The sequence below is a fragment of the Limanda limanda genome, chromosome 3 (genome assembly GCF_963576545.1).
Source record: "Limanda limanda chromosome 3, fLimLim1.1, whole genome shotgun sequence".
Lineage (NCBI taxonomy): Eukaryota > Metazoa > Chordata > Actinopteri > Pleuronectiformes > Pleuronectidae > Limanda > Limanda limanda.
This window is the reverse complement of record NC_083638.1, coordinates 24,262,052-24,286,187: the sequence shown is the minus strand read 5'-3', so window position 1 is coordinate 24,286,187 and position 24,136 is coordinate 24,262,052. Positions and strand designations below refer to the sequence as shown.

General features: G+C 41.5%; 1 protein-coding gene across 1 annotated transcript; it reads right to left on the bottom strand.

The window, feature by feature from the left end:
* Window positions 1-635: 635 nt before the first annotated feature.
* Window positions 636-17,895, bottom strand: alx4a (ALX homeobox 4a). The gene is made up of 4 exons (XM_061068837.1): window positions 17,537-17,895; window positions 11,233-11,247; window positions 1,320-1,428; window positions 636-956 (listed from the first exon to the last, which is right to left on the bottom strand). The coding sequence occupies exons 1-4, from the start codon at window positions 17,893-17,895 to the stop codon at window positions 636-638; spliced, it is 804 nt and encodes a 267-aa protein (XP_060924820.1).
* Between the last annotated feature and the right edge of the window lie 6,241 nt (window positions 17,896-24,136).

Below are 24,136 nucleotides of genomic sequence, written 5' to 3'. Positions count from 1 at the left end.
TAACGTTCTCCAGTGAGTGAAACACAAACCCAGAGGAGTTGGTTCAGAGTTTTGAGATGTGACAGATATCAACAGTTTTTCTTTGAAGATTGTCTTTTACAAAAATACATACATGGCAAACTAAATTTGAATTTCAGGATTGGATGCTGAACTTTACGTCGAATCAAACTAAGCAACAAAACGACAGGAGGGAAAAAACACTCAAAAGTTAAATAACACGGTAAGAATAAAACCTGAACAAAGAAACTACACTGACACTGAAAGCACTGTACAAAACAGAATTTCCTGTATTTTAGCAAATAAGTGCATGGATTTGTTTAAAAAACGTTTTCTAAACCTTTCTCTCCTTCGCTTATAATCAGTAATACACTGCAACATCTGTTATACAGTACAGCACCACCTCCCACCAGGCTTTCCACCAAGAGAAATGTGGTAGAGCCGTGACACTAATCTTAACAAATCTCTTGTTCTTGTCTCTTGGAGTATTCTTCATCCATCCTCGTATTTGCATCATTATTTTATTGCAACACATATGAAGGTAGTCACTGTTGCCTTTCGAATCTTCTGTTTTTCGTGCCCCTCACGTCAAGCTGGGTTTGTCGAGATGTTTCTGGCGTCCAGCGAGTACCAGCACATCATGTGGCCCAGGAGATGGCCGCACTGTGCTCCTTGGCCTTCATGCGCAAGGCGGCGATACTGGAGGACTTGCGGTCCGGGTCCATGTTGAGATCGTACGCGTTGATGCCCCCGCCCATGCCGGGAGACCCCCCGAACAGGCTGCCCATGTGAGCCTGGCCCACGTGACCTCCGGGGCTCGGCACGCCCAGGAAGTCAGACATCCCGCTGGCAGAGTGGGGGTGAGGGGTCATGCAGGAGGTCACGGTGTCGCAGGGCACCACGCAGCCCGGCAGAGGAGACGCTGCACTGCCGCCGCCGATCCAAGACGGGTTCTGGATCTGGAATATATCGATGGGAAATCAGTATTGTTAAAGAAAAGAGTGATAGAGCTGCTGCTTTAACCACAGTGCCTCTCTCATCTATCTTATCAGACACAAAGACTATACTGGTTGTACTGGTTGCTGGAGCCATACCTCAATGTTTCTAGTCTCTATGCTGAGCTAAGGTTGATTCTCATATATATACATGACAATGGTATTAATCTTCTAATCTCACCCTCTGCAAGAAAATGAATGAACATATTTCCCCCAAAAAACTACTCCTTTAAAAGGAACATATGACATCATTGAGTGAAATATGAGGGCTATAAAATGGTAAATGGTCAGAATTAAAACAGTTTATGGCCTCAACTGCTCGTGTACCTGTGCGTAGTTCTCCGGACGCGTCAGAAGCGGCAGTTCATAAGCTGTGGAGAAGTGTGTTCGGACCTGCTGCATCTGACCGAAACGTTCCCTCTTCCTCCACTTCGCTCTCCGGTTCTGGAACCAAACCTGCAGAGTGACAACGTCCCAACGTTACACAACAGCCAGATTATCTGAGGAAACACCAGGTCGGCACTCTCATTGTGCTCGGCATCCAGTCTCGTTTGAAGGTGAGATGGAGAAATCACATCTTGACCTTAAACTGGAAATACCTTTTGAACAGATACAAATCTAAGTTTCCCTTTAAGATGGAAAAATGATCCCGTTGTGGTATTTCCAAAAGACTGAGAGGGTGAATATCAAAAACCATCGGCAGCACATCAGAAATGAAAACACAACCCAAAGGTGTCTTGAGTTGTGCAAATGTTAGTTTAACTGAAATCATTTAAAAAAGGAAATTGTAAAGACAAAAATAAAAGTGACTTAGCCTGAGAACAGTTTTCTGCAATAATTATTGACCTAAATCTGAAGCAGTTGTTTATTGAAAGTTATACTAAAAAGAAAAAGAAAAGTAATCTAAATACATTTTAGATGAATGGGATTTAATAGGCTTTAGACGTTAAGTGCCATAACCTGGTTCAAACCCAAATCTTAAAGGTTTGTAATACGACTCTTGATCGTAACTACCTGACAACAATGACATTATCTGATTTGATTCATCTTTTTTATCAGCTCTTTGCTCACACTTCACTATAGATCTTCGGAGGCAATATGGGAGATTGAAACATGAGACGGGATTATAACTGGGGTTTGTTTGCATTTTCCTTTTTAATTTCCTGAGGCCTAAAGCTCCGGCTTTGAGTTGCTGTCTCCCTCTAAATTAAAGAAGCACACAGAGCGGAGGACATAATCCTTCCTTCCTTGATGTCTTCGTACATCTTCCGCCGCGCTGCCTTACTCAGAATTCACCAACCCCAAACTTCATGTCCACTGATTCTTGAGAAGTGGGATAAAACAGGTTTCCACATTGACTTGATGTGTTTAAAAACTGCTTCCAGACTGTGTTTTCCAGCGACCTCCCACTTTTCAGATCACCATTAGCTTTCCTGTCAACACCATCACCACCAACCAAGGAAGGGGTTTCATTTTCAAACAGGCAGTTCAGCAGAGATGTTATTTACCAGAATCATCCTGGTCCTGCTGCCCTGAGGTGACAGGAAACTGACTGGTTTGACATTATGCATCAGAACATGGTCAAGGTATCATTTTAGTTATTCAAATATCATGGAACATTTAACATTTTCAAAATGATAAGATATTAGGAAGAAGCGTGGGAGAAATCAGTCAGTTGATTAAAGCACAAACTTACTGCCTTCATACGCTGTTGTAAAATCGAACGCAAACATTTTAGAATATAGGACTAGATACTCCTGTACGTTTGATGGTCTTCTGCCTAATTTCAGTTACCGACTACCTGTAGATGTTGGGTTGAACTTAAGGGTTCTCTGAGGCTAAAGGTAAATCTGACTTGTAAGGCAGTGCTATGAAAGCCATGTAAAATCAAGCGCAAACAATAACTAGAATGTTACTCAGTAGAGCGCAAACTTTCAACAGTCCCCTAATGAAACCACATTTAAATTCCCTAGATCCAGATTGTTATTTCCACCAAATCGCACTCACGCATAATATTAGTACCCTTAACATTTCAGATGTTTGTCATCAAGATCCATGAATTATTCAGACAGACAGACATACATAGAGATAGATAGATAGATAGATAGATAGATAGATAGATAGATAGATAGATAGATAGATAGATAGATAGATAGATAGATAGATAGATAGATAGATAGATAGATAGATAGATAGATAGATAGATAGATAGATAGATAGATAGATAGATAGATAGATAGATAGATAGATAGATAGATAGATAGATAGATAGATAGATAGATAGATAGATAGATAGATAGATAGATAGATAGATAGATAGATAGATAGATAGATAGATAGATAGATAGATAGATAGATAGATAGATAGATAGATAGATAGATAGATAGATAGATAGATAGATAGATAGATAGATAGATAGATAGATAGATAGATAGATAGATAGATAGATAGATAGATAGATAGATAGATAGATAGATAGATAGATAGATAGATAGATAGATAGATAGATAGATAGATAGATGGATAGATAGATGGATAGATAGATGGATAGATTCATTATTCATTGATTCATTGATTGGTCGATGGATCACACATAGAGAATGGCTCTTTGACACTTTAAGGTGAATGTGTGCTGCAGCTGGCTCAATGATTCTTTGTCACATGTCAAATCCCATGCTGGTCAACCTTCCAGGCAGAAGATACAATAAACTTTCTTCCTCTTCACACACTCTGCTGGTATCATATCTTTTGAAAACTCCTGACATCTTGTGCTGTGGTTGGTGTCATTTGGAAGTAATCTGTAGACGTTGTGCAGGACATTCTCTCCTCAGCTGTGTCTCACATACAGTGTCACCACCAGCTCTCATCTGCTCACTCCGCTCTCTGGAAGGTCTGTTGGCCATTATACCAGGAGAACATATTTTTGTGTTGCACACACTGCGTCCTGACAGTAATTGGTAAAGACCTTGACAGCTTAAGTAGCTGGTGGACTTTCAATGAGGCTTTATTTATGTTACAGCCCCAGAGAGAAAGAGCAGAGAAATGCCAAACTGGCCCCAGCAGGAGAGCTGTATGGGGCTGCGAACACTTTGAAGTGAGAGCGCGGCTCAGAGGATTGATAACCCGCCTCCGCTGTCACTCATGTCAGCGTCCACACCGAAGGAAAAAAGAAATCCACGGCTGAGCCTGGCTTCGCTTTTCCAACACCCCCAAAGTCCTATTAATATCATGGAAACACCTCTGCCCACTGTTGTAGTTCATTAAAAATAAGTTTGTTCCCTTTTTCCCCGGAGTCGTCTGCGGCGTGATTTCATAACTTCTGTGTCAAATAAAGGTAAAACCAGGACACTAGTGAGAGGATTCAGAGAGAAATATACCAGAGACTTTGAAATCTGACTTTGAACATGATGTGTTGGTATGTGAAAGTTTGAGATGCAGTTTATTCATTATAAACGCATGACTTTAATATAAAAATATAGTTAACAGTCTAAATATTACGAATGTCGTCTTCTTAATGTTTTTAACAGTTGATCCGATAATTTGGATAAAGAGAAATGTGTTACCACCACCAAGGAGGTTGTGTTCTCATCAACGTTTTTATGATTGTTTGTTTGTTTGTTTGTTTGTGTATTAGCGGCATTACTCAAGAAATACAGGACGGATTACCATGAACTTCAGTTGAAGGATGTGATACGTGTCAAGACAGAACCCGTTACATTTGGGTGTGGATCCATATTAGGAGGCGGCTCCAGGTAAAAAAAACTCGCTATATTCAACATTGCTCCTATTTCCCAGGAAATAATTCATATAAAATAGATTATATTTACTTTATCATTGCTTCATCTCAAAACTGCATGAACATAATATAAAGTCCCTGTTTCTCAGACCCTGAGGTGACCTCTTAATTTGCTGAAAACAGCAAATTAAGTTTGGTTTTAATTCGTTATTTGATGCTATAAAAAATGGGCTGAGACATCTTGAACAGCTGAGACTAACTCGTGATTGGTCGAGTGCACGTCTGGCTCCATCCCCCAATCGCTGCTGCACAGACTCTTCGTTTCCAGGATCATTTTGTTTCATTTCCGGATGGTGGGAGGAAGTGGAGACGCGTCGTCTCTCCTCAATCAGAGAATTCACTTCCTCTTACTAAGTGGTAACTTTGTTTATTTGTAGAATGATGGGAATGACTTGACTTTTTCTGCATTTCTCTGATGTAGGCGCGGCCTCTTGCAGGAACCAGCGTCTCCTCCATCTCTCGTACAAATCAGTGTTTCCTGTTATTTCATCTCCCAGTGACTGTTTGGATCCGTAAACTCCTGCTGACGCCTGTGTTTTCCTGGTGAACTCCACATGTCAGATGCCATCTCGGCTCTCTCCGGCCCAGCACAACGGCAAATCTGAGAGATGTGATGTTTTTGAAACCCCGTGACCTCCGACCCCTGACCCCCACATGTATCTGTTGTGCATATGACTCAGATCTGAACTTTCTCCCTTTGAAACCCAGAGAATAAAAAAAGCAAACAACCCTGAGACCCTCAGGTTTTTCTTACTGAAAGCTGGGTTTTTTCCCCTGTTCGTGTGAGAACCGTCAGACAATGAGGTGTAACATCACACTCCACAGTTTAAACTCTCTTTACCATCTTGCTCGTCCATTTCAAAAGTTAAAGAAAAACCTTTGCAGTGGTAAAGATTTTTTTTATTGACTTTTTTCTCCGTCCAGATGCAGAATTCATGAGCTGTGAGTGGGTTTGCGTGTGAATGAGTGAATGGGAGCAGATCCCCGCTCCCTGACTGACAAGGCATCTCATGTCTTTTATCTTTTCCAGTTGAGTGTTTGAGAGGGCCGCTGGGAGCCGAGGGCTGTAAAGCTGCATCCATCTGAGGCCGGCGGTTCTGTGATAGTACACTGGAGCAGAGCGGAGCGGAGCCGCATACCTTCAGAGGTTTGAGTTATAACCCTGTGGCTGCTCAGACTTCCTGTGTTTCACTGCAGATCGCTCCTGGCCACTGTTCCAGCTCATCGTGTCCAAGGTGACTTTTAATAGTTTCTTATCTCTTCACATCGCGCACAACATATAACAACGCAGCCATGTTTGCATTCATTTTAGCAAAAACTGGAATATGATTCGCCTCCAAATTCTAACGTGACCTCGTAATATCAACTTGCTCAAAAGCCCATGGGAAAGGTTTCACACCTTCCCCCCGGAGACCACAGCAGGGACACATTCTTGTCTGGACAGGATGTTAATGAAAGAAAAACACAGAAAATCCCGGGGCTTTAGCGGTCCACGGTGCACGCGTACACGCCACACAAATGCAGAAATGGTGGAGGTCTCGTTCTCTGTTCGCCAGGGTTGGAATGCATAACAGCAGCCATGACTGGTTTGGATGCAAATCAGGGCCGGGAGGTCACCACAGGGGTTCAGCTGCTGAGGTGCTGTACACCTCGGGCTCGTCCAGCACCTGAACTGAATTCAGCTGGAAAGGCCGTCGATACGATACCAGGGAAACACATCAGAGCCGAACAAGTCTTGTCACATGGTGATGAAAGCCTGCTCCCCTCCGACTGCACATATGAGGCCCAGGCTGCAGCTTGAAACCTCCGCCCCCCCGGGGCCCCCTGGCCTCTGTTAGCTCCCACTCCCCCACTCTCTCCCCACGACTCCCAGATAAATCTCTGGTGTTGTTCTGTGAGTGACGTTATCTCTGCAGAGCTGCAGATGTTGAAGGATCCATGAGGATGTGTTGTTTAAACATTGTTCTGCTGCGATGAAGAACCTTTTTCTTTTACTTATTGATGTGACTGCCATATGGTTTCGTGAAGCTGCGGCAACCATTTCACTTTTAGTGTAAATAGAAAGTTTTCTAATTAACTTCCTTCTGTGATGAAAGATCTGAGATGTTTGATGGTTTGTTTTCTTTCCTCAGAGCAATTTGCTTTTTTAAAACCAATTTAGCTGCACATGAAATGTCCCTCAAACTCTGTTGTTGCTTTACCTGCACACGGGCTTCGGTCAGGTCCGTCCTCAGTGCGAGCTGCTCCCGAGCGTACACGTCAGGGTAGTGTGTCTTCTGGAAAACCTTCTCCAGCTCCTCCAGCTGGTAGCTGGTGAAGGTCGTGCGGTTACGTCTCTTCTTGCCTTTGTTGCTTTCGCCGCCATCGGCTTTGTCCATAGGGCTCGCTAGGTCGGTGCCTGGCAGCCTGTCGGAGGCCGGCTTGACACCTTGATCCTTCAAAGTCAGGTAGCTGGTGTCCATGCCCGGTGGGTCGGAGTCCGGGGCCAACTCGGAGTCGGTCAGACCTGAACCGTCTTTACCTGCAGAGACAGGGAGGAGAGGAAACCGTTAGAATTTCATCAGGATTGAAACGATGGACTCAAACCGGATCTGTCTGGATTTGTTACCCTCTGACCGAAGATGAACGTGACAATAAAGGAAAGTATGAAAGTCTTTACAAGATGTCGAGCAGAAAGTTGTGTAATGACTTGGCCACGAGAGACACAACCTCTCACTCTGAGAGGACACCGTAGATAAATGAGCATCATGATCTACTGCTGTTCTTCTGGTTTTCGGCTGCATGGCACAGTGAAGTGATGTGAGTCATGTGTCTGGATTCTCAAGATGAAAACGACAGTAAAGTACAAGAGGAAATCTGTTAATATTCAGACTTCAAAGCTCTTTAACTCTCTCTCCTTACTGCATTGCTCAAAGTTAGTAGAACTGGATTTTTACTGAACTTTTCTGACATTTGTTCATTTGGAAACCTCTCAAGTCCTCACACACACAAAATGCACACTGCAGTGCTGTTTCTCAGCTCTCTGCGATGATCTTAATCTCAAATCCAACAAGTTCTGCCAATTACAAGACAAATGTGTCAGGACAACACACACACTGGGCAGATTACACTGGAACTGAGTGGAAGGGTGTGAAATGGGCCAGGGAAGGTTCCATTAGGCTGTAGATCAAAAGGCAGATCCAGGAATTTTTTTTAACTTTCTTTAACATTGTGAGATTTCTAAGATTCTCTGAATAATTCATGGATCTCTATGGGGTCGGTATTGATGAATGTAATTGTTTTGGTGCAGATGAAAATACAGATCTAGAGAATTTTAATGTGGTTTCATTAGAGAACTAGGACTGAGTGGTAAATAAACTGTAATAATGTTGATATTGATCCTTTTCCTCTGGCAGTTTATTCCTCTCTGGTGATACATTTGTAGGATCAGTGCCGAGTTTGTGTGTTGATTTGTTTTTTCTAACTCGCTGTGTAATTGATGCCTGACCTGGCTCACTGGCTGCTTCTGGATCCAGCTGCTGTAGTTTGTGATTTGATGGAACAAGACACCCTGCCCTTAATTTTGAGACTGACAAAAAGTTACAGCTTTTTTTATGTTTTACAACAACCATCCCCAACCTCTGCCTCACAATCACACACACACACACACACACACACACACACACACCAACACACACACACACACACACACACACACACACACACACACCAACACACACACACACACACACACACACACACACACACACACACACACCAACACACACACACACACACACACACACACACACACACGCAGACAAACACCATCTTTCCTCCACTCAGACTCTGTTTATCAGTCTTGCATGTGATTGAGGTTAATCGAGTCAGTAAAACACTGCAGAGTCACCTGGCGGCAAGACTGTCACAAGTCATTTGCCGGGGAGTAAATTGTAGCCATGAGAAAATGAGAGCGATCATTGTTCACTTTCTCTGTCGCACACACACGCACACATGCTTGTTTCATGGCTGCAGCTTAACAGTAAAACCTCAGGCAGCTCTCTGATCATAAATTTCCATAGCCGTGTCTCTGCCAGTGTTCTTGTCTAAGCTGGCAGCTCTTTTCTCCCTTCTGCCCTTCACTGCACTCACCAGTTTCTCACACACACCTTTGGATTAATACACATTCCCATCATGTGTACAGGACATGCTTCCACCCTGCCCAGTATGGCCTGTGAGCTTTTTCCATCTGATGACGACAGCGCCGCACCTTCCCGCTCCTCAGCACCATCTGAGGTGAAGTTATTTTCAGGGACGCTCATCTGCCCATCCTGCAATTTGTCAGGTTAGAACCAGGAGGTGTGTGCGCTCATTTGAGCTCGGTGTGCAATTCTCAGCACAAACACACACACACACACAAACACACACACTCACACACACACGTACACCCAGTGACCCTAAACCACAGCCATGTTGGGTAATGTGCTGCAAGGTGAGGTGAATAGATAGAGTGTCTCACAGATACAGGCACAAAATGGCAATAATAACAGCATCAACCAAAACATATTCTACAGAACCATACGTTAGTTTGACATTAAGTTAGAAAAGCTGAACAGAAGCATGAATAATGATTAATTGGGGTCATTTTATATTGACTTTTGTGGCATTGTATTGAGGAGTAAATGTTAAATTATGTCAATGCAAAACTTGGTGTTGATACGTTTAAATCTGACTTTTGTTACTAATTCTTAAAAAAATAATGCTCTATGAACCTTAATTTGAGGAAAAAACTCTTATTTTACTTTACAAAAAGCCCAACTAGACATAAATGTTGTCCAGATACGAACTGAAACATTTTAAACTCAGATAAGCAACTGAGTGAATCTGAAAAATGTTTCTGTGTCTTTGGTATTTGGTTTTGGTTTATGGTTGGCACCAAGAACACTACAGATGTTTTACCGACACATGGTGCTTGTATCTCAGTCAGTTGGGGCCTTGCTGAAATAAGTGATATGCAGGAGCACTGTCCCATATAAAGCTGCTGTTTTATTTTATTCCTCCTTGCAAGGAGAGCATAACCCCCACTGGCTGGAGACCCCGTCCTGCACACAATGTAGATATTATATTGTATCACAGTGATGTATTGTATAACGGTGACCGGACCAGATGCTATTCATCTCTGCAAGATCCAGTGAGCAGCGGCTCTCCGGTTTCTGAGATGTTTACTCAGCAATGCTGGAAGTGGATTTGGGCCGAGGAGCCATGTTTTGGTGGCGGACCTCTTGCTCGGGGTCCCCCCCCCCCCCGCAGCACTGCCTCGCTGTTGGGTTTGAAATGGAGCAAATGGGCTTCACCCGACCAAAACCCTCCCTGGATGTTTCTTCACATTTCCCCAGCGCGGCACCCGCAGCCCCCCCAAGGCGAGAGCTGTCAGACTGTTTGGCATCAGGAGGCCTCTCCCTGATCAAAGAGCGTTGTTTATATCGCATGTCACTAATGTTTTCTTGGCAGGAGTGGAATATTGTGACAGTCTCCTGCTTGTTATCCGTGCGATCGGCTGTAACTGTGCGGCTCCCCAGCGCTGCCCAAGGTGAACAGCACCGGGCCCTCCTGCAGAGAACTCACCCGATGGACCATGAACATAAGAAGGTCTCAATGTAAACAACGCCTGTCACGATATCATCTCTGTGCAGAGAGACTGAGAGAAACGTGCCGCATCAAAAACAATCTCAGTGTTTATGACCGGGATGATTTGCTCTAAATTCAACTACACAAGCGACAGTTTCAGCTCACACCTGCACGTATCCGTCCCGACAAAATTCCAGCAATATTCGCGACTAAAATCCATTTTTGCATTTTCAGATTAATGTGCCAGGCAAAATGTTTTGTGTTGCAACCACGGAACGTTCTATTTCAACTGCAGAGGGTTTAACAGTCAGCATCTGTTCAAATTAGCCTGCACAGTGAAGAGAGCAGGGTCGGCAGCTCTGTGCGGTGAGCTCAGAGAAAGTTCTGCAAAACTTCAATACACAGAAAAGAGCCTCAGAATAACTGATTTATAGTTTATCTCATGTGTAAATTTCCACACACAAGTTTGTAAACAAGTCTAGATTTCCACACGCAGCGTACACAAGAGTGAAATATTTGTCTGGAGTACATCACAGTGTGTCTCTAATGGCGTTGACATCAGAATCAAAATAAGGATTAGCTTCCACCGGGCCTCATTTTAATATCGCGAGGTGGTTCCCTTGTGGATATCGGGACGAAAACAGTTTTCTCCTGGGTCAGACATTCAGCGCGGGCGGCTCTCGACCTAATTCAGAGTTGAAAATGAGGGGGCAACATCAAAGTGTGATTTAACTGGCTGTAAAGTGACAGGGCACCATCCGTGCCTCTTTATTGACTGGGACGACTGGGGTCAGCTCATAGTGTTAAGAGGAAACACTATAAATTACACAGCGCACGGCAACTGTGAGAGACTTGTTTCTCAAACTCAAAAAAAAAAAAAAAAAATCCAAAATCGAGGAGAGAAAAGAGACGGGGAAGAAAAAAGGTTAACGTTGTTTAACTAAATTCAGAGAACGGAAGAAGGGAAATGTCTGAGCAAAGTATTTATTTATACGTGTTTTACAGACTTAAAAATGGATTAGGATGTAGCATGGAGCTCCGAGCTGTGGATTCCTTGCTTAGCTGCAGAGGCAGAGACAGACGGAGATTCTGTGTCGGCTGAACAATCAAGTCAAGACAGTGGAGTCGAGTATGTACAGTATGGTGAACTTACAGTTACTTATTTACACCTCCGGCAGTGATAGAGCACCATCATCATTAATTTAGAGTCGGGCTTCTGGTCATTTGATGAATACATGAGCAATGTTAATTCTATTTTAGCTCTGATTTTGGTCTCCACCGATTCCTGAAGGACTTCTTTGACTTCTTAGCTTCTGAATGCTCCACAATGTTCCCCAACTAGTCAATAAATATGTGTCTTCCTGCCGTTTGATGACTGAAAACTGCTGTCGGACATGCAATTACATTTTCCAGAACCTGCTCCTGACATTAAATATACAGAAATTGTCAGGAAAATTCAGCAGGGAAATGCACAGCAAGTGAGTGAACATGTTGGTAACATTTTAAACACTTGACATACCAACATTTTTTTAAATACAAATATTTCAGGATGAAAAAGAGTCTGACGAAGATGCAAACTTGGAAAGACAATGAGACTCATGAGCTTGAGTGAATATCTGTAAACGGCTCATGACAACAATGGTTGTGAACTCAACAGAACATGTGACCCAGACGGCTCAACACAAACTACTGAAAGTTCTCTACAAGGCAAAGGGGAGCTGCGTTTTCAGATGATCACTCTCTTTTGTATCATTACTTTGAGCTACCACATTCATATTGGGACATTGTTTACACATCGACAAGCTAAATGCTTATTTCATATAATTGTTTAATTATAAAAAGATTGATTAAAATCACATGTTGAGGATCTTAATATTTATTTGACCTCTGCTGAAGATGCACACAAGTCTCTTCTAGAAGTTTAACCTCATCTCAAATAACACATCCATGAACTTGCTTTGTGTGGTGTCAGGTGCATGTGTCAAAAATACACACTCACATACACACACACACACACACACACACACACACACACACACACACACACACACACACACACACACCACCCATAGATATAATGTGTTTTGCACACTACTGCTTTGATTTGGAAACACTTGATGTCTCTTACAGACAGAACCTCTGTGAATAAATCTGAAAATTACCTTTTTTTCTTTTCGTGATTCCGAACCATTAACTTTGAAATTCAACACTGTTGACTGAGCAGAGCGATTAACCATTTCAGCCGGCTGTGCAAAATTCACGTACTAAACAATAAAATCCATAAAGTCTGAGACAGATAAATCACCTCTCACACTCTTTTCCTCTCACTCTTCCCCCCAGTGTCTCCCCCCTCCCCCCCCCCCCCCTCCTCCAGCTCTCTTCCAAATGTTTCCCTCAGACCTTGGAGCAAAACAGAGTTTCCCTCATCTTGTGTTTTTGTTGTCTGATCGGAGGAGAACATTCCGCCTGAGTGGGAAAACGCTCTAAAGACAGTTTTTTTTTGTTGCATAGAAAAATACTTTGCTGGCAAACTGACTTAACAACAGTGTTTATTCCAGGCAAAGGATTCATGGACGGAAAATCTAAATATTCAAACTTTAGTCTGAGGACACAAAATGCAATAGTGCTGCAACAATTCTGTATAGGTCTGAGAAACACAACTCTCTGTGAGGCTCATAAGAAATTAAAACTGTCAGACAAGGAAATCAAATTAAATGGTCAGTATCTTAAGGCCTGTGTACCCATCAAAGTTAATCCCAGGAATTAGAGTTGGTTTGTAAAGTTTTAAGACTGACAATTATCGGCTAAACGTATTGACAGAGCCTTGGAAACTGTTTTCCTGAATTTTTAGACGATGTGTGCTTGGATTCTACTTTTATAACTTTTCCAAAGCCATCAGATTTGGAAAAAAACAATTGTCTTCAATATATAAAACCTCAAATCCTCCTCTTCCTTTGAAATGTAGCTTTTCGATCGGTGAAGCCATGTGACTTTGCACAAGGACCTAACACTGAAAGGAAACCTCCACCATGTTCTCTGAAAAACTGTCGTCCATGCACAAAAAAAAAAAGGAATCTGCATCGGTGTCATTTTACATGACTCGGTGACAAAGAGACCAAAGGAAGTCGTGAGCCGCTCGGTCCTGCTGCTCTCACTCGGCCATGCAAACTGAGCCTGATGTAAATTGCCCTGCCAAACCTCAGGCCTAACGCTGAAATGAACCTGAGTCGGTGTCACCTCCACTCAAGTCCCTGACTGGCTGAAGTGTGCCCCGCTTGTCTGGGCGTCTTGGCTGGTTCCCATTACTCCCTGCTCCAACCAATCAGTGCGGACGGACGCCACAAGAGGCTGAAACGGTCGAGTTGTTGGGGATAAAGACGGCGAAGGAAGAAACGGACACAAGAAGAGATCTTCATTTTGGGGTCGGTCACACAAAGCAATGCAGTCACACCTGAATGTTGGTCACCATGGAGATAATGGAGATAACTGGATCTAACTCCTGCTTATAGCCTGAAAGTAGCTTATGATTTGAGCTGTAGCCTTTCATGTCTTTACATTACACCAGTGCTGTTGCTGTTGCTGTTGCTGCAGCAGCGTCATCACCCTGCACATCTCTGTCTCTGTGAAAGAGCGAAAGTGACAAAAGACACAGCCCCGTTTTCATCAGGCCGACGAGTCGTCACAACATCCTCTGTGTCATCGGAGCAGTGAAATGTTTACTGTGTCAAACTGGACTCCAAATGTTGCAGAAAGCTCGGCTCTGACACCAGAGACGTACAAATGGCTGTTTCGAATGGATTCTCTCTGCTGTATGTGTGTGTGTGTGTGTGTGTGTGTGTGTATGTGTGTGTGTGTGTGTGTGTGTGTGTGTGTGTGTATGCGTGTGTGTGTGTGTGTGTGTGTGTGTGCGTGTGTGTGTGTGTGTGTGTGTGTGTGTGTGTGTGTGTGTGTGTGTGTGTGTGTGTGTGTGTGTGTGTGTGTGTGTGTGTGCAGAGGAACTCGCTCTCCTCTCCAAACAGATGAGGGCAGGGAACTGGAGCTAGAGGTCATCACCCTCAGACACAGGGACATCATCAAAAGAAGAAGGGTTTGGTCTCTGGAGGTTTATGAAGACATGTGATGCTTGACAACTTTCAAACTAATTGAGTGAATCTTGTTCAGTTTTTTATTGTTTAAATTGTTATTGGAGCTCCTTTACCACTTTTATATTGATAAAGTAAATATGTATATATTAATAAATATTTTTCATCATTTTGTCCAGTCTGTTTGTTTCTTCAACTTCAATGTAAATTTTTAGATGTGGTCAGTAAATAAAAAATCTTTGAGGTATGCTTCAACTTTGAAGTACTCCACTTTACTTTACTATACTTTTTTTGCTTATTAAATTTCTACTAAAAAAATTTCTGAAAGATAGCTGTTGTTATTTAAGACATGTAATCATTTCATTTCAGATTAATATTTATGCAATAATAAATTCCTCCCCTGAGACAACATGCAAAGTTGATAAACGACAATATTTAAATGCTGCTTGCAGCTTAATTCATGGGAACGTTCTGCATGAATCATGTGAACTTTATTGACCTATATTCTGGCGAGAATATTATTTTATTTGAATTTAAGTATATCGATGTCACTTATACTCACGCTCTACATTGTAGATATATGTACTTGAGGATATATTATGAGTGTTCCTTCTAGCTGTGTGTTTTATTTGTTATTAAGTCCTTTTTATTAGTGGAGTTGTGTATCGTTGAAAGGCAGCTCGGACTCTTTCCTCTCTGCTCTGTGCGCCTCCTCCATGCTTCCTTCATGTCAGTAACAACAGCAGCGTCGGTGAGTTGAGTGAGAAGAACAATGAACCTGTGTTTTAGAGGCTTTAACGAAGGTAAATGTTTATAAGACACCTTTGTTTCACATCCCAGTCATCACATCTACTCTGACAGAACAAATCAAACCACGAATAACAACGACGAAACAAATACTTGGACAAAAGACACGAGACAGGAAGTAAAATACTGCAGCATTTTCCAATAAAGTCCATAAAGACATCAGGAATCATTTATCATCCCGTCTCCAGTAAACTCAGCAGATTTTACTGCTGCATTCAACTCAGTGAAAATACGCGTAAATACAACTATTTTATCTTCACACGACTGACACATGAAAGTGCAGTTTATTTCAATGCACATAGTGATAATTATTATAATTAATAATTAGTCAAAAACATTTGAGTCATGTTTTTTTTCTACAGTGTGAATCCGGTTTTTATTTATTTAATAAAACAACAAAGCATTGACAAGCTGCACTGACATATTTCAATAAATATACAGATTATACATAATATTAATGTTCTCTTCCTATATGAATAATCAATGTTTTTTTTCCTATTAGGGCAGTAAATTAAATCAAAAGAAGACGGGAGCTCAAATTAAGTTTGAAATCCTTCTTAATAATGTAGGGATTAGAGGGAATTATTTTATATAATTAAAACATTTTCGTTTGGACTAAATATTTTATTTTACTTATTGCTATTATATTATTATGCAACAGAAGTTAAAGCTTTATCTAATCTTGACCGGATCTTTGGCAAAGTTAAAAGGAAATAAAAACTTAACATCCTTTATAAAAACACTTTGGAAAATGTTGATCTCCGTCCTCGACACGTCGGAGCTGTCAAAGTTTTTTTTTTCAAAAGGCTGATTCCCAGAAAGCGTCTAAAAACATCTTTGAACTAAATCTACTAAACATGTCAGAGGACCAGTGACGGACACGCGGCTCTGTGGCTCCAGTCAAATAAAAACACAGTCAAAAAGAAAAGATTCTGTCCATTTACAAAAGGATGTTTTTTATTATTTTTTATGTCATCTAATTTATCTGATGTTATTTTATTGTTGCGGTCGTAACTCATTCTATTCGGGGTTCAATTATTAACTGTGTGTTTGGACGTGATAACGAGGCGTAATGTTTATACAGCAGCTCGAGTTATTCTGAGGAAAAGAAAATGGGTTTGTTTATTTTTTTGTTTGTTTGTCTGACTTGTGATTTCAGTGCCTCTGTTATTTACAAGTTGTTTATTAAGCTGATTGTATGAATACACTTTGGATTAAAATATAGAGGACTCACTGTCAGTAGAGCAAATATTAAGTGAGTGTGTCCACGTTTTATTTTGTAGTTCCTCCGCTTTTTATTGAGTGTTTTTTTTGCAGTCGATATTTCCAGGTGAGTGTGTTGCTGCTGCTTCAAAGTGGCCTCCTGCCTAATGACGTGACCCGTTTATGTACACCCCCATCATTCACCCATTACAGCCGCGTCCCCGCGTAATAACGTCTAATTGGAGCCAATCAGGGCCTCGCAATGAAATTAAAATATTATCAGTTTGGAGCTCGCTATTTGTGCCATCTGAAAACCTGTTAATTCAATTGTCCGACTCAGCTCCGATGTTGAGGATTGTAATGCAGATTATCGCATTAAACGCGCCCTAATTTAATTTTGATGGCCAACGGGACAATTTGATAACCGGGAAGATTATGGCTCTTCTCTCAACTGTGTTACGCACATAAGTCCCGTACGGGCCACGTCGTAACGAGCTGGGATGTAAGTGTGTTTCCCGCTGCTGCTGCTGCTGGAGACACAAGGTTCCTGATGCGCTTTTACGCACCAAGTTTTTCCATCGTGGAGGAGAATTTGAGACCAAACATAGAAGTTGAACCTGTATAAATCATTTTTGGATACTTTCTTTTACCAGACAGACCGTTTTAGAAACAACTAACGTGTAAACTATGTTTGGTTGGTGAACTAAAGGAACCACAAATGGCCTGGTTCTGCGTCATGCGCCATCACCGCGTTGTCAGGCTCCATCTGCGGCGTTTGCGGGAAGAGGTTGAGAAACGAGCGACCACTGACAGGTTACACACTTTTCTGCCCATGTGTGAGATCATCAGACTCATAATTAATGTTTCACAGCAGGGCACGGCTCTGAGAAATCTTTCCCATATAGCAACTATTGGTGCATAGACTATAATTCGTATCATCCATGTCTGCCGCGTACTGAGAGCTTGGCACCTTCTCACCTCTCCATCTCCAGCACACCCCTGCAACTCAGTCATCTTAAAGTCGACTTTTGTATTCTTCTATTTGCACTCACCGTAGCAGGGGATGAGCCCTCCGTTGTGTCCCCTCTCCGGGTGCAGCTTGCCTTCCTCGGAGGACGTTTTGCAAGACGACCTCTGCATAAACAGGTGGTATTTACCGAAAGTGCCTTGCCCAGCTGCGGCGGCATCCAATGACTGGCACTCCTGCTGGAAGGGGCTCCGGGACCTCTCTCCGTACGCCTGACCTTTGTTGGGCAGGAAGGCGGTGGGGCTGTATTTGGTGTCAGTGGCCGGGAATGTCCTAAAGTGGTCCGCCTGGTGATCCCTGCCTGGCGCTGCTGCAGAGGCGCTATAATATGAATCCATGGATGTCATGTCGCAGTATGAAACGCAGGTCTCGGTGTTCATGCCTATAAAAAAGTGAAGGAAAGAAAAATACCAAACTCTCTCTCTCTCTGTTTCTCTCTCTCTCTCTCTCTCTCTCTCTCTGCAGACGCCCCTTCCTCTACCTCTACACACACACACACGAACACGCTCACATGCACGGAGAGAGAGGCTGCGGCGCGCACCAGAGCACAGCTGGGTTTGGTTATAAAACGATTCAGATCTTTTCTAGGAACCACTATCGTTGACCAAACACTCCGAACTCCCCGCAGGTCTGAGGAGAGTTACACAAACGTGTCTGCGCTCAGAGGATGAGACTCTCTGGACCTCTCTCTCCAAAACGGATTAATGCTGATGACATGAACGAGTCGGGCCACTTATTAGCTAGAGGACAAAAAGAGGTTCACAAAACAGGGGCGGGGGGCTTAACACATGACATTAATGTAATTTGGTTATGAATATAGCCCATGAGTGATGGCACTGGGGCGGAGAGGGCACAATTTCACGCTTCATTCGCAATGGTTCATCAAGGGCAGCTCAGCCTCGGTGTTCCTGCTGCTCTGTGGTGAAACAACAGCTAAACATGAAGAATCCATGATTTATTTTACGTATGAGTCTTTTATTACCTTTTCTTCTATTACATATGGGGTAGAATATTTTCTAATGTTGATACTTATATTAAATATGACTTCTGAAAGCTGTAATTATTTATATTTGATCATTTTCCAAAGGACACTTTGTATCATCAATTCTATACTTGTAGTTTTCATTTTATCAAACAGTTTGGGCTGCTTGCAAAGTCTGTCAATATTTTAAAATTGATATAAACATTTTTGCTTAGCCTGTCTATAACTCTTGCTAATAATGTATTATTATTTTACAGGTTTTGTGTCTCAGTGGTGAGCTATTGATGAAAATTATGTTTATGTGCGTGCAAACTGAGAGGCCTCTCTCTACTATTGAAAAAATCATTTAGAGCCTTGACACTCTGCAGACTGGAAAAGTTAAAGACCCCTGAAAGGAAAATCAACATAATTTCTTTGTAGACAAACTGTCTACAAATTTCTTAGGAGACAAAACTCTTCAAACAAATGACGACATTAGAGGTCAATCCATTATTGGCTATAACTGGAAAGTTGTCCACAATAACAAAAAACAGTCTTCTTTGAGGCCCTGTGTATTGTACGGCTCATGATGCTGAAATAACTGTACACTTGTCTAAATTAATAATACAACACATAGCTAGTTCATTTTTGATGTCTTTTTATTTGTCTTGGTTGGAAATCAGATTAAAAAAAATTGAGATTTACACGAAAATCTCACTTTTTGTCTAAATCTATAGCTTCATTTCCCATCCGCCACCTAATACAGTTATTCATATGTTTGTAGGTCCTTAAAATGACACAGACTATGAAATACAATTTTTTCAATATAATTCATGATAGTACAATTTATTTTAGTACAATATATTTAATTCAGTTTTATTTTAAGCAAAAATACATCTCTTTAAATTTAATTGTCTCCTTAAAGTACAATATTTTATGTTCAATAATATTTTGGCATCTTATGCTTACACAGTGGTGATAAACCATTGATTTGAAATGTGAGCTCATGAAATTGACTGAATCAATTAGTTTCATGCACAAATAGTCTACTGCACTTAATTTGCTTTCAAATTTATATCTATAATGTGATTTATAACAGGCATAACATACAGACCTCTGTTTATTTGAAAAATAAAATGTGATGCTCATACAGTATTCCGCCTGAATAATGCATTTAAGTTCATGAGAATATTTCAGATCTGTGTGGAAAAATTGAAGTATTTAATAATTGACATGGACCAATAGGAGATAAACCACACACAGTTGAACCCGGTCAGTTAACGTGTCTGTTCACTGACACTCAAGTCTAACACAAGTTTGTTGTTAAACTAAAAACGTAAGATAAAGTGGCTTCACTCACGAAGATCTTAAAAAGTGACAGACTTACGGCTAAGATGCTACACATTGTGTGCTCATACTGCTATAAACAATACAAATATATTCATACAGTCATGCACACATGGCAGACACATGCATGGTTATGAGTACATGTGTGTGTGTGTGTGTGTGAGTGTGTGAGTGAGAGCAAAAAAGAAAGCAGCTGAGAGACGGAGGAGCAGGAATCCGCTCCATCGTACATGATTGGATTTCAAGTGAAGTCCATCAGGCTGAAAGGTGTCTGCACTCATTCTGCACATCTGAACTCATGTTCATGCTCTGAAAACCTGGCGAACACTCGGCTGTAAACCGTCTCAGGGGGGAAAAGATAAAATGACTTTACAACAGTTTATGTTTCATCTAATATAGTCAGACAAATATCTAATTACTCTGAACTCTCCCTCCATATGTCAGCAGCTCGCTGTATGGCAGTGAACCAGACTTAATGATTACTTAGCCCACTTTCCAACCTGCTGGAACACTACACCTCGGACTGGGCTATTCTTAGCAGTCAGCTTATGAGGTAATGAACCTGTAATGTTAGAGCCTTCATACAGATTTACCAATTTATTGAGAGTATTTGATAATTGCATTGATAAAATGGTTTATTTGTGGCTTTCATCAGGAAGCACAGTGTGTACCTGCAGGCCTCTGAATTGATATATATGTCTGGATGTTGTCTCATGTGTTTTTATCACCGGTGAAGCCCCAGGAAGTCTGCAACTGCTGTAAATAAAGATGGAATATAGTGTGTTTAATTTTTCCATTGGCGTGTTTAGAGGCCGCTGAATCATTCTTTGGCCACAAACAGGGTTTGATCTCCTTTTATTTCACAGGGAAACTGTGTCCCCAGTTTTACTAAGTGTAATTGCTCTATTATGAGAACCATGCAGCGTCCCTTTCATTTGCAGCATGCGATGGTCCGAGTGAGAACGTGAGGAACTGTGTTCCCGACTGTTGAGAAGTTATTTACTTGTCAGTTTTTTGGCACGGCGAGTGAACGCTTCCCTTTAGCTGCAGACCCACCTGCAGTGAATAAGGGAGCGTCGAAACGCACACATGATGCGTGAGTACATTACACACCGACTACATTCATGCATACACACAAAGAAAAGAAAAAAACCTGGCATCATATTTTACTTCCAGAAATACAACCTCCCTTTGTTTTTATTAAGTTACACATTTACAGTCACAGTTGATGACAGAAGATGAATATTTAAATTCACTGACTGTTTTGATTACGAGTCAAATAAAGTCATTTATTTAATTTGTATGTTTTTTTTTCCCCTGTGTGGAGGTTTAAATCTGCTAGTTTATAAGATTCACATGATGACAGTCCCTTGATGATAAAATACTCATGTGATGGAATCTATTATACGTTTAATAGAAGCAGATTATAAAGACAAACATGTTTGCTAGTAGCTAAAATTCAAGCTATTGGTAATTCTATATATTATCCATTGTTCTCTAACTGTCGCTCACAAATTGGCAATTCAGTGGAGAAAGAAATGGGGGTTTATCAGCATGAAATCCTACTTTGTGGTCAATTATATACATTACATGAGCTCCACTACCACCACTACATGAAAAATCTTTTTTAAAATAGATAGGGTTAATAAGTTTAACGGACATTTAATTAAGACCTCTCAGGAAGAGAAAATGTCAGCAGACAGTCGTCAGCTTCTTCTCAAATATTTATCATCGCCGGATACTTCCAAACTAAGACTGTATTGACTTACAGACGTGACTAATTTTTTAGGAAGCCCTGCGTAATTATGTTTTATTTTCTAAATTTTCCGCTCTCTCAGTGACATACATGAAGTCATTGTCCTGATGGCACAATGAGTAAGACTGTTGTCACAGTCAGTGACCCTGAAATGGCTCCTTTAGTGTGGGCTGTCTTCAGATGCCTTGTTCCCTCAGACCAGACTCGCAAGATATTTGTGAATGTGGGGGGTTAAAAGCAAACACAAGGGCCTGGAAGAACCAAGAGCCCACATCCTCGCTGCACTGGCAACATTAAACTACAGCCTCTCCAGTTGGACTTTCGCCTGTGGCAGAGGAACTTGATTGAGGCCTTTGATGGGCATTAATACACCGTGGAGAGACATCTTTGTTTGGGAATGGAAATGAACATAAAACGGAAAGCGGAACAGGAAGGACAGAGGCCCACAAGATGATCTTATTTAATTTCACATAAAAGAGACATTCCATCTCCACTGGGTCTGTTTGGGCATCTCAGCGTACTCCTTTCTTAACATGCTGGGGATCATACGCTGTGTGTGTGTGTGTGTGTGTATGTTTGTGCGCACAGAGGAGAGGTTTGTCAAGCATTGATGAAACCAAAACAGCCTTTTGAAGACCTTGAATGTAGCAGCAAACTGAAATCACAACTCAGTGGCACGGCTCAAATCATCATCAGTGAATGTTCTGAGCCACTACCTGGTCTTGCTCGCAGGAAAAAGATCTGAAATGACTTCTGCCCACATTTTGTCTTTTACAGTGTAAAATATGAGGTAACCTCTGCTCTGTAAATATCTGCAGTGCATCTGACTGAATCAAAGATTACTCACATGTCAGAGCCTATAACAGGGTTTCCAGTGGGGGGGACAACAGTCCTGCAGCAGCAGTCATCCTGGACTCTTTGATGATCACTTGATTCAACCCAGGTCGTATATTTTTAACTTTGGTAATTATAACATTTGGAAAAAACTGCATTTCTTCTTTAATTTACCATCTATGACGTATGTTTTTTACGTTTGTCTATTTTTAACATTCATCCATTTTTATAGAGTTTTTATTAATCTTATGCTGACACATACAACTTTTATTTATTGCTTTATTTCTGCCTATTCTACTATCGTATTTATCAAAACCCATATTTTTCAAATTATTTTTCTTTACCTAAACCATAAAAAGTCAAATTGAGCGCAGTGTATCAACGGGTGAGCTTTTCCAGGAGTCAGCTGAGTCAGTGGAACTGATTTGAGGATTACGACTGAAGGCTTCTGAATCTCAGATTTAATGATACACTCAAACAAACACAAACAAGACATGGACCTCAATATGTTTCACAGACGTCCTTGTGTAGTAAATTAGAAGAAAAGTAAATATCACAGCGCTTATTGTGAGTTACTTTGACTCTCAAATGTAGATAATACACATGAGCTTTATTGGTTTATAGGCTGTAAAGTAAACAGGACTTTTGCAGAATGAACAAATATAAATTACCTTATTTAATTTGGGTTTGATTTTCAGTTCAAATCAGGACGTCTGTCAGGAAATCTTCAACTGAAACAATGAGTTGAATGAATGTATCCCTCAGTGTTCAATTGACTCATCGAACTGTAAGGAAATCCCATTGAAGTCAAGCCGTTGTCTTAGATTTTCCAGGTTTTCCTTCTGCACAGTTTCTTTATGAGTAACAGTAAGTTGGTCATAATGATGATCTGTGTGTATGGATCCCATTAATCTGTTTGCTGGTCTGCTTTTTCCAGTGGCACGCACATATCGTCTAAACGGTTGCTTTGCTCGTGTGTGTGCCAGCCTCCGTGAAAGTGTCGGCCCAGACACTGAATGTGTGAAAAAGCTTCTCCTCCGTCTCGGTGTCGCTGTGGTGAACGGTGGAAACGCACCTGCAGCTTCACACATCTGTGTGTGTGAGGACGAGACTCTGCCAGTTCGGAGCTCTGCACCAGATTCATATGTGCCGCCGAAATTGTTTTCACATGAGTGGAGGACTGCTCTGCGTCAACTGTTTTTCTGAGCAAATTACACGAAGGAAGAGGGGGAAAGCAGAAATGGTTGCACTTATCTGGAATTGTTTTATTTTAAAAAAAGACTCAAGGAGAGGAAGAAGTAAAAAAAAACATTCTGTTCTTTTTTCATTCCAAGTTAGATGTAGAATTTTGATGATCACATTTTGCACACAGTGCCAGTGAAATGTGAAGAGCGCTGGACTTCCTGTGGAGTAGCTTTAAACATTTGGTCCTTATGTCAGGTTCAAAGTAAACAAGTCCAACAGGACCTCAGTGTTTCTGGTTCAAATATACTGCACATGTGATATGAATATAATGCAGAGTCACCAATTAAGTCTGATACAATTTTACATCATTGCTCTAATCATTGTACCTGTCACCTGTCTCCCTCCCTCTCTCTTCTGCTAGATGATCGAACCACCGACCCTTTCGATTGGTGGACAACCCGCTGTACTCCCTGAGCCACAGCTGCCTCTCGCGCCATCAGCGCAGCGTGGATTCAGTTGAGAGTTATTATTTTCCATC